The 17,122-nt window shown below is 39.0% G+C and overlaps 1 protein-coding gene across 4 annotated transcripts in view; it reads left to right on the top strand.

Annotated features, from left to right (window-relative positions):
• The window catches only part of vav3a (vav guanine nucleotide exchange factor 3a), a 99,350-nt gene that overhangs the window by 11,682 nt on the left and 70,546 nt on the right, over window positions 1–17,122 (top strand). For all 4 annotated transcript variants that reach the window (XM_085764038.1, XM_085764036.1, XM_085764039.1 and 1 more), the window contains exon 2: window positions 4,071–4,187. In XM_085764038.1, coding sequence (XP_085620164.1) covers window positions 4,071–4,187 — 117 coding nt within the window. The remainder of the gene's footprint in view (window positions 1–4,070; window positions 4,188–17,122) is intronic.

Here is a 17,122-nt window from a genome sequence, read left to right as displayed (position 1 = left end):
GGAACCAGCAAATAGTTTGTGATGAATTTTATATTACCTGATTGGCTGATTTTCTTCAGTAATAATTGGTCTAGATCTTTTTTTTTTTCTTTAACCAATAACTAAGCATGTTTTATATTTGATCATGAAACAGAGCGGGGAATTCTCCAGTTGTTTGTGCGTGTGAACAAACTGTGAATCTGTTGACGTGAATTCTTATATCTAATGAAAGGCTAATACAATTGCTCTTTGTAATAAATGTTTGATTTCTGTAATTTTTATACGATATGGTTTGGTTTGGCATAAATACTATAGGATCAAAAACTCCAACTGGCTCAGGTCAGAAGTGACAAAATACATCCAACAGTAACTCTGAAGTGAGATGTAACTAATTCACACTCTCTTCTGTTGAATCTGTCTTGGTAAGATTCCCTCTTTTTAAAGGGATAATTCAACATTTTGGCAAATTGGCCCGTTGCCATAATCCCTATAATTTTAGGAGTAGGTTCGTTACCTTTAATTGTCGGTGCAATTTAAGCTATTTTTAGAATGGCGGAGTAGAGCCGCGAGCTGCTCAGAGCTACGCTGCGGAGGCTCATGGGATTTCTTGGTGTCCCTCATCAAACTCTGCTCCGCCATTCTAAAAATAGCTTGCACCGACAATTAATAGGGATTATGGCATTTGGCATTTGCCAAAATGTTGAACTATCCCTTTAAGATATAGTAAAAATGTAGTTATACAGATTTAACTAGAATTGATTGGTCAAGTGGATTCCACAGAAACAGTCAGCAGTAACAGTTTGACACAAATATATTGTGAATTAGTTGATTGTAATCACCTGCGTGCGACCATAGTGCATGCTCATAGTTACCCAGAAACACACTCAAACACACACTATGCCACTCACTTCCTGATCCTCAGAGAGTCAGTGTTGCGGGAGGAGGAGAGCTGACAGTGGAGCAGTTAGCAGCTGCCTCATGCTGCTACTGTCTTCAGCTCAGTGCAGCACATACCACTGTCTTTCATATATGTGTGCTGTGTGAAGCTGCTTCCCTCAGATAATATGCCGAGGTCCTTTGGGACTCCGCAGACTCCAGGCAGACAAGATGTGCTCGTGCGATAAAAGAAAGTGATGTGTACAAGTGTAAACATTCAATATTATTCACTTGCTGCTCGCTCTTTACGCTGCCTCTTATCTGGAGCTCTCTGGCTTGGGGGCTTTTCTCCTGTGAAACCATCTGTAAAGCCCTAATTCAATTGGAATGGAGAAGCATTTCATATTTGATGCATGGCCATGAGCTTGTGCAGACAAATCAGATCTTTCATTGGACCACGAGGGTGAAGGTGTGTTAAGAATAACTGAGTGGCTTCGGCAGCTCCGCTTCCTCTCCACAGTTTGTTTTTCAAGATGACACTGACTGAATTATTTTCTCGCAGGTTGTCAAACATGATCACAGTCAGGCCTCTGAATCCTCTACATGTTAACATTATAGCATGGAGTGCTGCCCCTTTTTAAGGAACAGGAAACGACTGATGAAATCAGCTTCCTGTGAGGCTGTTGCCCAATATGAAAAAGAAGAAGGAGAGTGTGATGATGAAGCATGTTTAAATGAATATACGTATCTCTGGAGGGTCAGGTGTTGTAGATTATTAATAAATTAAAGGAGAAACTGGACAAAATGAGGGATTTTGACGTCAAAGCAGCTCAATTCCCTCCCATGCAACTAAAACTGAAGTAGTTCAGCTGTAATGATTTTAATGGCACTAATTCAGTGTTTTTTTTAACATTTACAATGTTGTTTGAGCACTCTCCAACTCCTTTTTTTCTTGTCCTATTTGAGTTTCTTAATTCTCTGTGTGAACTGCGGCACAGTTTCACTTGTCTTTGCTCATGTTAAACTTTAGTTCCTTGCACTGATGCACCCACAGAGTCTCACTACTCAGAAGCACAGACCACAACCACAGAGTTGGTCTTTGTGTTGGCTGTCTCTCCCTACTCTCCGTCTCACCATCGTCTTTGCATGACCCACATTACTCATGATTACAATAATCTCGCTCCTGACATTAACATTAACTAGCGCAGGCGTTAGCAGCGCGCTGGGGGTAAGGACAATGCGAGTGTCCGTCTAATGATAATCAACTCGCGTACACGGATATATAGGGATGAGGTCATGTTGTTGAAGCTGATCCCAGCTCTGTGATGCACAGTGATGTGGCAAAACACATCACTTCCTGACTCATCTCTTTCATCAGCATCCTCTTTTGTTCCATCCTGTATCAACTACAGGAAGGCTAATGGGCGTAAGACACACATATTGCACATTGGTTAACTACGATATGTTGACACCTTCCTCTCTCACCCCCCCACCCCCTGCCCGCCTTCTGCCCTGCACTCTTTATACAGACCAGTCACCACCACCTCGGTAATACTACCTAATGCTGTGGCTTTTGTTTCTCAGTGTAGTGAGTGTTTCTGGGCAGCGTTCAGAGCATAATTTGGATAAATAGCTCCTGGATGAAGCTCCATTTAAAATCATTAGCTCACAGTTAAGAGGCGGTCTCAGTAAAATGACCTTGTTTATTAGAGGAGTTACTTTATTGATCATTTGATTTGATTTGTTCCTGGTGAAGGTGCATTGCCAGGAATGGCTTTTCCCGCAATGCAAAAGAAATAGTGTGTTTTTTTCTTTTCTTCTCCTCATGTTGCCACTTTATCAACGAAATCCTGTGAAAAGGATCACAGATGGGCCGAGGTTACAGGAACAGGTGACCTCTGGGATTTGTAGTGAAGCAGCAGCGAGCTCTTGGCACCAGAGCTTCTTTTTTTTTTTTTTTAATATCCATGATGTGTCTGGACTGGACTGTTGGAGCTTTGATGCTGCTAATGTCAGTGCTAGCAGAACATCTGTCTCTGGGCATGACTAACAGGACACTACGGTGGCCCTGAGAGAGAGAAAATATGCAAATTCATTAATTAGACAACACGTGTAGCAAATACAACATGATGTTATGTGCTTCCAGGGGACACTAAAAAGTGATGAACCTGACCTGTGGACCTTGTTATTCTGCTCCAAATTGTGATTCAAACCCCAAGTCACTGAACTGATGAAGATGTTTTGTGAATTTGTTTGTTCTTAAAGTGCGGTGCGTCATTTTAAGGCCACTGCAGGACTCAGTTGGAGTGAATCACAGTCGACCTGCGCTGACAGACTGCAGATATCATGACAGAGCAGATATTAAAAGGAAGTTTTTCGCAGAAAACCCTCAAACTCAAACTTCCTGATTTTTTCCAGGAAAGTTTTAAATGTCAAATATGCATAATGTGTTTTAATGTCATCTCAGTCTGGTCTTTTCATGTGTGAAACTTTTTTTCCCCCCCACACAGTACAATATTGTCATAATTCTTTTTTTCTCCCCTAGTTTTAAAAGTTATTATGAGGCTTTGGCAGTTTTAAAGTTGACAAATCCGATTCCCTCTGTTTGTCACAGCTCCTCCATTGCAGCTGAACTTGTTAAAACACTGTGAAGATGCTCTGTTGATTTCACAGCTGAAGCCTCCTATCATCACAGAGCGAGGAACTGTTTGTCATCCGACACATTAGAGAGAAATCTTTCAGTGTCCGCCGGTTTGAGCCGCAGTCACAGATCTCAGTTTCGATTACATTACTGTAGCGGTGACATCATCATACTGTATCAGTATATGGGTAGACAAGATCTCTGACTTTCTCTCTTTTCTTCTGCTAATTAGCCACCACTCCACTGGCCTATTTCTACAGGAAATACATCATATTAATGAACCAAGATGCTCTCATGGTGCCTATAAACACAGATTCATCCATCTTTCAGAGCCGTGGTCCTCCAGTGTCCTCGGCTGCACGGCCTGATTAGACAGCCAGAGAGAAAGCCAGCAGGCAGAGTGGGGAATAGACTGATTTCTTTTTTCTTTTTCAAGTCACATAGTTTTCTGGAAAAGGAAAAAACGAAAGATAAAAAAAAACAAAACACATCATATCAACCATGCATGTGGTTCTGTCTGGGCATTTACATGAGTCACTCACACATGAACTCTTTCTGTCTCCTCCTAACACAGTTCCTGTGCCTGAAGAACATCAGGACTTTTCTGGCAGCGTGCAGCGAGATTTTCGGCATGAAGAAGAGCGAGCTGTTCGAGGCCTTTGACCTTTTTGACGTCAGGGACTTCGGAAAGGTAAGGCTCAGTCACACGCGATGAGATGACGGCCTGAGTGCCAGCTGTCCCCCCGAGACTGCACTGATTTAGTCGAGCGCGCTTCACCCACCCACTCTCCGTCTTTGTGTCTCAGTTATGGAACTAAGTCAAAATTATTTATAAGCAGAAGTGTCTGTGCTTTTTTTTTTTGCAAAGATTTATACAAGCCCAGTCTTTGATACCACAGCCTGGTTTCTGTTCAGCTCATCCTGTCACCGTGGCAGCAGTTTCTCCAGCCTCCGGGTCTTGTCTTCAGCACCATTAGCAGAAGGTTCTTCGTGGCATCGTAGGTGCTAATAAGCACTGTCTTAGGCCACATTGCAGCTTTCCTCAGACTCCTATAAGCTGAAGCTGAAGTCAGCAACATGACCCAGCAGTTTAATTGCTTCCTCTCATTAGAGTGAAAATGCCTCAACGTGCAGACTTTACGAGGGGTTAAAAGTCTGCCCTCGGGTTCATTACTTTGATAGGATTTTCTGTCTTTGCTTGTAGCGCTGTGAAAGTGTCTGTGGCTCTTTGACAGCGCTGGTGCTGCTGCTCTCTCCTCAAGTCCCCAGGAGGTTTAATTAGAAAACCGCAGCCTTGAGCTGAGAGAGGGTGCTGCTGCCGCACCCCGAGGCACCGCGAGGCGTTTATGAGACGACAGGGTCGGGGTTCTACGGTTTAAAATGTGCGATGTGTGTCAGAGGGAGAAACACAGGAAGACGTGCAGTCGTAATGATTGATTAGATGTCATCACCCTCCGCTGAAATCACATCAAGAGCATCAGAGAGCTGAAACCATACCCAGCAGTAAGTAGCAGTAATATCAGATTAAATCAAAGACCACCTCCGCACTATATGCTGTTATTCTAAGCTACAGTAAGCAGATTTATAATATCATGTTCATTGTATCAGAAGTGAAACACAAAGACTGACATTTGTTTTCCAATAAAAAGGAACAGTGCATTTCTGTGTGGTCATCATGATAGAACAGCTGTCATCACAAAACTAGCATGTGAAGAAATGAACTGACCGCCACTTCAACAAAATCGATTCCTCTTATGATGAATGAATGAATAATTTTACCAATACTGATACTAGTATTGGAAATACCTCTGGCGCATATGTGAATCTATGAGCCAATTTGATACGACTTCTTTATTAATGACGAATATGAATGACAATAATCATATATCCAGTCCGGTAATTAGTAGGAACAGCTGGTGTTTTTTAGGCTCAGGACTTGCAGGTCACTTTTCCTGCCTGGAGTTTGAATTGATTAGGATGTAATCAGCATGAACATCTGCATCGACGGTGCAGGTGGATCCTGCTAATGCTGCTGTTTATATTCTCATTACTGTGAATGTAAGTTCACTAATTGGTCAGTCGCCTCTGAAAAATATTCACTTAATAAAGCCTTTGACTTACAAAAGATATGTTAATACCGTCTCCCACAAGAACACATTAGTGATGCATAGTGCAAGGAAAAAAAAAACCCCTTGCACTGTAGATTATGGAAAAATATATAAAGACTATATAAAGATCCTCAGAATAGAGATGGAGAATGAAAAAGGGCTTTAGATATGGTCAACAGCTCATTTTTATCCCCACTTGAACGTTCATTTTCACTGGCGTGCTGAGCTGAATTAAGATGCAGGGAGAATTAAGTCATCTATTCATTAAGTCATCTATAATTAAAACACATTTGGACCGCTGGCAAGTTTCTTCCTTCGCCCTCAGAGGGAAATATTTTCACAGAAAATCTACAGAGGCTTAATGAATAAAGATGTGCACATCCAAATCTTTGTCCTTATTGTTTGTAAAACAAAAACTGTGACTGTTAGATTTGCTCATCATCAGGATTTTGTGCTCCAAATATTATCCCCTGTATGCATTTGGAAGAAAAGGAGCTTCTGTAGACCTGAAATAAAACACATGCAGCCACAGAATAACCTTGATATGTCTAATTATTCAACAAAAAAAACACATTTTGTTGGCTACAGACGGAGCCAGGCTATATGCTAAGCTAAGCTGAGCTAATCGCTGCTGCTTGTAGCTTCATATTTAGCAGACCTACATCTGTGGCATTGATCTTTTCAGCTCCTCCAGCGAATAAGAGTATTTATATATCTGGTGTTTCAGGAAAATCCAGTCTGTTTTTGGAATATTACACTCAATAAGGCTTTCAACCATAAATGATATCTAATAGCTGCTCAGGGCATGACATGTCACTACATGACTTAATGTCTGCCCAGTTAGTTCCTCAGCGTTGACCCCCCTCGCCCCTCGCCCTAAACACGTCTTTAAGATGAGATGATAAACTTTTATTTCAACCTTGAAGCACAGGCTCGTTCTCAGATTTTCTGATGTCCAATTTCATCCTCACCCCCCCCCCGACTCGTGCTTTCAGCTCGCTCGGCCTGAACACTTTGATGACTCTCCTGAGTGAATCCCACATTGCCCAGAGTGAATTTAACATCTCTGAAATTAGACAGCAAGCCTGGCCCCGTAATCCTTGCATGGCTGGCTCTGCAGAGGCTAATGGAGTGAGGAGAGGAGGGAATGGGTGAAGCTGCCACTCACCTGCAGCCCCAGTGTTTTGTTGTGTTTTTTTCTCTTTTTTTCCTTGTGTTGTGTGTGTGTTTTAAAAATAGCTGCTGGACTACTACTGAATAAAACATCAGACGAGTCTGTTTGTTTTAGCCTTTATCAGGCAGCCTGAAAATGCTTCAATCCTAAAAGCTGGGGAGACGGAGGAGTCCTCAAAACATAATCAGAGTCAGAAGACAAAGTGAAAGCTTCTGTGTGTGTGTGTGTGTGTGTGTGTGTGTGTGTGTGTGTGTGTGTGCACTGTTGTTCCTATCTAAGAGGGGACATCGGCGTCGTTACACATTCACCAACAGGGGACCAAGCAGCCAACAGGGGACTTTTTTTAGGTCCCCTGTTGGACATGCTTTAAATCAACTTAAAATCATGTGAAAAACCTTCTGGTTAATTTTTTTAACTTTAGCCAAGAGGGGACCTGAGTGTGTGTGTGTGTAAAATACCATATTCAGCAGTGCCCTGGCAGGCTGGAGCAGGGGTTTTAACGACTCATTCACACACGTCGTTTCTTACACTCCTCCATAGTGTGAACGACTTGCAGCCCCGGCAGCCTTTCAGACTGTAGAGAGGCTATCAAACAGGCTCCTTAGTGAACAAACCAGTACCTTGAAACATAATTTGTTATTCTTCGTAACAAAATATGAAGGTCCCAGTTTCATGGATGTCTTAAGTTTAAACTCAACACTGTATTAGGTATAATAGAAATTTTAAAATATTGAAAAAATTGATCACCCATGACACAATTTTGAGATAAAATGGTCATTTAGATAATTTCTGTTGAATTCTGATTAAACATTAAAAATAATTGACCTTGCTATTGTTGCTTGTCCAGTTTTTTTAAGCACAGGGTTTCAATTTTACAATATACATGTGTTCTCAATCTGTATAGGAATTATTAGTTGACTTACATTGCAGAAAAAGGTCCACACTTGGTTTATATGGAATGACAGGGGTCCACTGTTGGTTGGTGCATAATGACACACGATCCCACTTAGTTAGCATGGAGTGACATACACACTCCATCATGTATGAATAAGAAAGAAATAAGCAAAAGTGATAGTTTTTAAGAGAAAACTTTCATCAAAACTTAAAACAAACATTTCTAATAAAGTAGCACCAATAATGTTGTAATTATTTTTTAAATGTAGGGTGTACTACTGCAACACACATTTCTACAGTCTATTCATTTTTTAATAGAGGGTTTTAGGATTTAGGGTAATCTTAATGTACTTGCATCATAAATCTGTATTCATAAGGATGTATTTTATTTACTGTTTTATATTACAGAAAACTCAATGGCAACCTACGATGATATATTATGTACAAGTAAACCATCAAAGAGTAACTGATATTAAAGTATTGGCACGGCAATTTGTTATCTTTGGGGAAAATACAGAGGGTTTGGGAGATCATCAGTTTGTCAGAGATACAAGGGATAATTCATTGAGAGGATTAATCTCACAAAGTCCCTATGTTAAACTATTGCCAGACACATTTCTACAGTCTATTAATTTTTCACTGTACTGGTGTTTTATACTACTTAACTGCATTGTTGTCACGGGAAAATACTTAAACTACTCACAGTTTGACATGGCCTGATGGCTCAGAGCCACAAAAAGTTACTTTTTGGCCACGTACATCTCATATAAATGAATCCCTGTTGGGGCCACCTATGGTCAGACTTTTACTTTTTAAATGCATGTGATTTCAATTAATTTTAATGTATTTGCGTCATAAATCTGTATAGGAATTATTCGTTGATTTACGTTGTAGAAAAAGGTCCACACTTGGTTTATATGGAATGACAGGGGTCCACTGTTGGTTGGTGCATAATGATACAAGTTCCCACTTAGTTAGCATGGAGTGAAATACACACTCCATCATGTATGAATAAGAAAGAAATAAGCAAAAGTGATCATCTGTAAGAGAAATTTTTCATCAAAACTTAACACAAACATTTCTAATAAAGTAGCACCAATAATGTTTTCATTATTTTTAAATGTAGGGTGTAGCCTACTACTGCAACACACATATCTACAGTCTATTAATTTTTCCCCTACATGAGTTTTATACTCCTTGACTGCATTTTTGTTATAGGAAAAATATTTGAATTAAAACTCAGGGTTTTAAGTCATTTTAATGTACTTGCATCATGAATCTGTATTTATAAGGATGTATTTTATTTACTGTTTTACATTACAGAAAAAGGTCCACACTTGGTTTATATGGAATGACATGGGTCCACTGTTGGTTGGTGCGGAGTGACACACACACTCCAGCATGGGTGGATAAGCAGAAATGAGAGAAATTGCTAAGTTTTAAGATACATTTTAAATCTAAATTTAATACAAACATTTGTAACTATCAATACACATAACACACACACACACAAACACATGCAAACACACATATTTAGTTTACTTAGGGTTAGTTACTGTGAAAACTCAATGGCAACCTATCATGATACTTAAGGGAATATTTCAGTTATTGACATTTATGGATCAACAATAAAACATGTATGGGAAAATAAAAGAGGAGCTGGAGGGTCATCAGTTTGTCTGAGATACAAGGGATAATTCTTCTAGAGGATGGATTAACCTCAAAAGCTCAAAACTTTCATCAAAACTTAATACAAACATTTATAATGAAGTAGCAACGGTAATGTTGTGTTTTTTTATGTGGGGGGTACTGTGAAAACTCAATGGCAACCTACGGTGATATTATGTACAAGTAAACCATCAAAGAGGTAGCCTACTGATATACGACAATTTGATATGGGAAAATACAGAGGGAATGGGGGATCATCAGTTTGTCAGAGATACAAGGGATAATTAATTGAGAGGATCCCTATGTTAAACTATTGCCACACACATTCACACAGTCAAAATGTTTTTAAACTGTCACGACCTCGAGAAAGCCATCCATACGTTGCAGTAATCAGTTTCTAGATTGGACTATTGCAATGCACTTTATGTTGGCGTCTCCCAGTCTTCACTCAGTCGCCTCCAACTTGTCCCAAACGCTGCTGCCCGTCTTTTAACTAACACTAATAGACGTGAGCACATTACTCCTGTTCTTAACATATAACTTTTCAAAGCACTTAACGGCCTGGCCCCACTGTATTTATCTGAGCTACTTTATTTGAAATGTTTGTGTTAAGTTTTGATGAAAAATTTCTCTTAAGGATGATCACTTTTGCTTATTTCTTTCTTATTCATACATGATGGAGTGTGCATTTCACTCCACTTACTTACATTCAAATCAGACTGACTGAGACATGGGTAAATGCAATATAGAGTCACAGAGCATTTTTATGAGCTACCATTCTCTGCCAGAAATGTTGTCTGGGAACAACAGCTTACTTAACATGGCACAAGAAATTAGGATTCATCAGATTGTCAGAGATACAAGGGATAAGGCATTGTGTGGATGGAATAACCCCAAATAGCTCAATGTTGAACTGCTGCAACACAAATAAAAAAAAGTTGACAGTGGTGTGGACCGTGTCTGAGGAATATAGTTCTTGCTGTGTCCTAATTGTCCTTTACAAGGCTTTGTAAGGCTTTGCATGTGTTTTTATATTTATGCATTCCTTTGTTTCCCTTGATTTTCTAAATACCTTTTAATGAGTAATTTAACAGGGGGGGTTTTGGGGTTATTTCCGTCCACACACTGACATATTCCCTGTATCCATGACAATCTGATGAATCCTAATTTCTTATTCCATGTTAATTGTTCTCAGACAGCATTACTACTAGCAGACAATGGTGGCTCATATAAAGGCCCTGTCACAGAATATTATAACACACCTTCACAAAACTCATCAAAGAACTGACAATTCTTTAGACAAAATGGAATATTGCTGGTACACCCACTCTTTACAGTTGCCACAGAAGTTGAGTCACCAAAGGCCATAGGTGCGTAGGTAGCACATGGCCAACCTAAGACCTGGGAATACCTGTGTCTCAGTCGGTCTGATTTGGATATAAGATATTGGCTGAAAGAAGGTAGAAACTCTGAAGCCCAACCTGAAAAAGCTTAACGACCATCGTCAGCGACGACAAACCATCCCCCACACTGCCCACACTCAAGGACTGACACAGGTCATCTGGCTCTCACTCCGCTCTCACTCCATTCACTCACTTCTCAGATCCCAGTTCAACAACTCTACCTTAAAGTTAGGATCTGTGAAATACATGAGTGCTGGCGACTTAACTACTTCAATGTAGAGGAATGATTTGTGCCCACATCATAGACTGAAACCCCATTAAAAATGTTCAACTCGACTTAGAAAACTGTGTGTAAATGTAATGAAGTCACATTGCTTACTACAACATGCACAAGGTTATACCTAGATAATAAGGAATATACACACTTGTGTTTAGCTGGGTACTGAAACGAAAGAAAATCATTAGGAAACAACCAAAATAGATACGAAATGAATTACTTAAAAATATACATTAATTAGATAACCATCTTCTGAACACAATTAATTGAATTTGTTTATAATCCACTTCAGATGCTATGAATAAGGTAATATGGGATTGTTGAATGTACAATCCACACATCCTGAAAGCAATCAGACCCATTTCTGCTGAGCACCAGTGTGAACTGAATACAGCTTTTATTGTGTACTTCCCACTTAATGTAAACTCTCTGATCCTGTGCCAATCCTGTACCTTTTGACAACTTTAAATTAGGTTTCAATTTATACACCAATTTCATCTATAGATGTGTATGACGATGTGATACAGTGTGTAATATACAGAAAAAAACACAAATTTAGCTTTAGTTTTCATTTTTGTTGTGGACCAAAAATATTCAGACAGGTATACATGAACTCCAGTAGAGCTAACAGTTTGGTAAGTAAAAATGTGTGTTGCAGTAGTTCAACAGTGGGTATTTTGGAGTTATTCCATCCACTATAGCTGATTTATCCCCTGTATCTCTGGCAATCTGATTAATCCTAATTTCAGACAACATTTCTACTGGCACACAATGGTAGATCATATAAAGGCTGACAAAATATTATACTGATCACAAGGCATCACACACCTTTACAAAACTCATCAAAGACTTGACAGGGTGGATTATTGCTGGGACACCCACTCTTTACAGTTGTCACAGAAGTCCATAGGTGTGTAGCACATGGCCAACCTAGGACTGGGGAATTCCATTGTCTGCTAGTCTGATTTGGATATAAGATCTTGGCTGAAGGATGTTAGTCTTTTCCAGGTTGCCCTTCAGAGTTGCTAACGACCATCGTCAGCTACAAGAAACCATCCCCCACACTGCCAACAGTCAAGGACTGACACAAGTCGTCTGGCACAGATTTAAAGGCCTCACTCACTTCACTCACTTCTCAGAAGCCAGTTCCACATTTAGAGTGGAGAGTGGAGGTAGAGTTAAGCCTACCACACACATAAAGATAATCGGGCTGATTTTGCCCCGATTTTCCCCCTTCCGACCAAAGACAAAAATCGGCCGATTATCCTAAGGTCTTAAGATTATTTTATGAGATTCTCTTGTAGTGTGTGGTGTGTTAAGAGTCAAAATTCTCACAACAATCGCCTCGGAAAACGTTTGACGCCGATAATCGTAAATATTAAACATGTTCAATATTTACAAATCAAAAGTCATCTAAAGCTGGTGTTGTGCTGAGAAGTGCCTGCTTGCCAAGCTCTGCATGCTGCTCGGGGCAAGCCACTTCTCGACACAACACCGGCAATCCCACAGAGAGCCACGGTGCAGCCCTGGCATTACATGAGGTTCACACAGACATTCACGCATACACGGGAGATTTCCTGATAGCCGATAGCAAAGACGGTAGCGATCATAGCCGGCAACAGCCAGCAATAGAGCAGCCATGTTTAAGCGATCATGTGACCGCCGCTCACAGCCGCTTGACTGCTCGGCGTCCGAAGCCACAGACACACAGACACACACAGACGGGATCGTTGTAAAGGCTGAAGTGTCCCGCTTTCATTAAAAAAAAATTACATCGCTCTCATTGTTCATTCCAGAAATAGACCCGAAAGAGTAGCTACAACAATACTGATCTCTTTCTGAGTTTTCTGACCGGAGGGTCAAGATTCTGAAAAATCTTAATGTGTGTGGTGAGCTGTGTTTGGAATATCACAGCACACCACACACAATACGATCAAAAACTGTTCAATCACAGATTTTTTATCTTCATGTGTGGGGTCTTTCACAGATAAAAAAAATTGGTTGAAATTTAGAGAATCTCTATGTGTGTACCCAGGATTTAGGATCTGTGAAATACATGAGTGTTGATGACTTCACTACTTCAATGTAGAGGAATGCTTTTGTGTCCACATCATAGACTGAAGTCTATGGGTGGGAACTGAGAACCGGTTCCTCTTCAGAACTGGTTCCCACGTGATCATTTCCTTGGGATTGTGTGTGTGCATGCTTAATGATTCCGCTAATCGATTTAGCTTTTTTTCCTTTGCAAATGTGCATGTTTCTAACCCAAACAACACATGCTGTGTTCAGGTCAGAACGAAGGCAAACACGGCGTCGAGACAGAAGCGCTCTAAAGTGTCGGGGTAGATGTGATGTGACAAAAAATATTCAGATTTATAAAACACTGCATACACACACTTGCAAGTAAAGTGCCTACAAGGCACATACATACTGTAGATAGTAAGGAATATACACACTTGTGTTTGGCTGGGTACTAAAACATCAAAAAATCATTAGGAAGCAACCCAAAATGTGTAACAAATTAATCACTGAATCAGATTGCCAGTCTACTATTTGTTTTCAAAATAAATTTGATTAGAATTAGATTTATTGTGTACCTCCCACTTAACTCATTGAGTGCCATTGACATATGTCAAACACAGTTTTCTGCGGCTGGTAAATGGGGACGCTGTCGCCCACACTGTGAGTAATTTTGGGGCTTCTGGGATGTGTAGAACGAATGAGACTGTAGATCAGAGCAAGAAGTGAAGAAGAAGGAGAAGACGAGTGCGATCGCTACGGAGATAAAAAAGTTGGAAAAAGTTTTCTATTTCTAGAGAAAAACGACGGGCAGAGCCTGGAACAAGTGTAACGTGGAGCTGTGATGAAAGAGTTCTCTTACGGATGATCACTTTTGCTAATTTCTTTCTTATTCATACATGATGGAGTGTGTATTTCACTTCATGCTAACTAAGTGGGCACTTGTATCATTATGCACCAACCAACAGTGGACCCCTGTCATTCCATATAAACCAAGTGTGGACCTTTTTTTTTCTGCAATGCAAAACAATAAGTAAAATGCATCCCTATTAATATATATTTAGAATGCAAGTACATTCAAATTGATTGAAACCATGTGCTGTTAAAAAGTAGAAGAGTGACAATAGGTGGCCACCACAGAGCTTCATCTATATGGGACATTAGGTGACTACAGAATAACACTTTGTGGCTCTGGGCCATCAGACCATGTTGAATCCTGAGTTTAGTTATTTAAAGTAGTTTTCCCATGACAACAATGCAGTCAAGGAGTATGAAACTTCAGTAAGTCAAAAACTTGACAGACTGTAAAAAGGTGTGTTGCAGTGGTATATCATATTATTTAGTGAGGTTAATCCATCCTCTAGAAGAATTATCCCTTGTATCTCAGACAAACTGATGACCCCCCAGCGCCTCCTTTATTTTCCCATACATGTTTTATTGTTGAGCCATAAATGTCAATAACTGAAATATTCCCTTAAGTATCTTGATAGGTTGCCATTGAGTTTTCACAGTACATTCCATGTTTTAAAAAAACTACAATGACAACTTCACCAGTGCTACTTTAGTTTAAATATGTGTGTTTGCATGTGTTTGTGTGTGTGTGCTGTGTGTATTAATAGTTACAAATGTTTGTATTAAATTTAGATTAAAAATGTATCTTAAAACTTAGCAATTTATCTCATTTCTGCTTATCCACCCATGCTGGAGTGTGTGTGTCACTCCGTACCAACCAACAGTGGACCTCTGTCATTCCATATAAACCAAGTGTGGACCTTTTTCTGTAATGTAAAACAGTAAATAAAATACATCCTCATAAATACAGATTCATGATGCAAGTACATTAAAATGACCTAAAACCCTTAGTTTTAATTCAAATATTTTTTCCTATAACAAAAATGCAGTCAAGGAGTATAAAACTCTTGTAGGGGAAAAATTAATAGACTGTAGATATGTGTGTTGCAGTAGTACAACCTACATTTAAAAATAATGAAAACATTATTGGTGCTACTTTATTAGAAATGTTTGTGTTGAGTTTTGATGAAAAAAAATATCTTAAGAATGATCACTTTTGCTTATTTCTTTCATATTCATACATGATGGAGTGTGTATGTCACTCCATGCTAACTAAGTGGGAACCTGTGTCATTATGCACCAACCAACAGTGGACCCCTGTCATTCCATATAAACCAAGTGTGGACCTTTTTTTTCTGCAATGCAAAACAATAAGTAAAATGCATCCCTATTAATATATATTTAGAATGCAAGTACATTAAAATTGATTGAAACCATGTGCTGTTAAAAAGTAGAAGAGTGACAATAGGTGGCCACCACAGAGCTTCATCTATATGGGACATTAGGTGACTACAGAATAACACTTTGTGGCTCTGGGCCATCAGATCATGTTGAATCCTGAGTTTAGTTATTTAAAGTAGTTTTCCCATGACAACAATGCAGTCAAGGAGTATGAAACTTCAGTAAGTCAAAAACTTGACAGACTGTAAAAAGGTGTGTTGCAGTGGTATATCATATTACTTAGTGAGGTTAATCCATCCTCTAGAAGAATTATCCCTTGTATCTCAGACAAACTGATGACCCCCCAGCCCCTCCTTTATTTTCCCATACATGTTTTATTGTTGAGCCATAAATGTCAATAACTGAAATATTCCCTTAAGTATCTTGATAGGTTGCCATTGAGTTTTCACAGTACATTCCATGTTTTAAAAAAACTACAATGACAACTTCACCAGTGCTACTTTAGTTTAAATATGTGTGTTTGCATGTGTTTGTGTGTGTGTGTTGTGTGTATTAATAGTTACAAATGTTTGTATTAAATTTAGATTAAAAATGTATCTTAAAACTTAGCAATTTATCTCATTTCTGCTTATCCACCCATGCTGGAGTGTGTGTGTCACTCCGTACCAACCAACAGTGGACCTCTGTCATTCCATATAAACCAAGTGTGGACCTTTTTCTGTAATGTAAAACAGTAAATAAAATACATCCTCATAAATACAGATTCATGATGCAAGTACATTAAAATGACCTAAAACCCTTAGTTTTAATTCAAATATTTTTTTCCTATAACAAAAATGCAGTCAAGGAGTATAAAACTCTTGTAGGGGAAAAATTAATAGACTGTAGATATGTGTGTTGCAGTAGTACAACCTACATTTAAAAATAATGAAAACATTATTGGTGCTACTTTATTAGAAATGTTTGTGTTAAGTTTTGATGAAAAAAAAATATCTTAAGAATGATCACTTTTGCTTATTTCTTTCATATTCATACATGATGGAGTGTGTATGTCACTCCATGCTAACTAAGTGGGAACCTGTGTCATTATGCACCAGCCAACAGTGGACCCCTGTCATTCCATATGAACCAAGTGTGGACCTTTTTTCTGCAATGCAAAACAATAAATAAAATGCATTCCTATTTCCTATTAATTGGTTGAAACCAAATGTCTAGAGCATTTTGACTATTTAAAATTGAGATGATAGTAGATCCCCTCTTGGACTGCTAAGAATGACAGAGGCAACGCATTTATGGATGAGTAAAGACGGACGAGCAAATTATCTTTGTTAAGAAAAAAGAATTAATCTATATTAAAGCCGGTTTAAAGTAAATGTTGTTGCTTATACTGCAGAACTTGATATTAGTGCATGCAGTCATGTTACTTCTGAACTGCATGCAATTCAATAAAAAATATTCACTCTCAAATGTGGCCATGATTATATATTTATATACAATTTGTACTACAGAGACTTTAAAATAAGTAATGATAACTCTAAAGTTATATTATCCATTTTTGAAAGAAAACTGAGAAAGTCATTGTTTTGAACAAGGGACTCATTAGGTGAATGAATGGGTGCAGACAGCTCCACTGCTGTATGTGGAGGTCCACTCTTTGATGGGTAAATGTCTCTCAGAGATCCAAGTCCCCTCTTGGCAATTTCTCTAAAAATAATTAAAAGTCACATTTTCAGTAATATTATGGTAAAACACCTAAAAGTAAATTTTATATTCCATGTTTGTTTTTCTCAAAATAAGTGTAAACATAAGACCCACTCTTGGCAGCTTGGC

Source organism: Trachurus japonicus, chromosome 20 (genome assembly GCF_045865225.1).
Source record: "Trachurus japonicus isolate A0001 chromosome 20, Traja_1.0".
In the NCBI taxonomy this organism is placed as follows: domain Eukaryota; kingdom Metazoa; phylum Chordata; class Actinopteri; order Carangiformes; family Carangidae; genus Trachurus; species Trachurus japonicus.
Note: the sequence above shows the minus strand (reverse complement) of the source record. Positions and strands in the feature narration are given on the sequence as shown.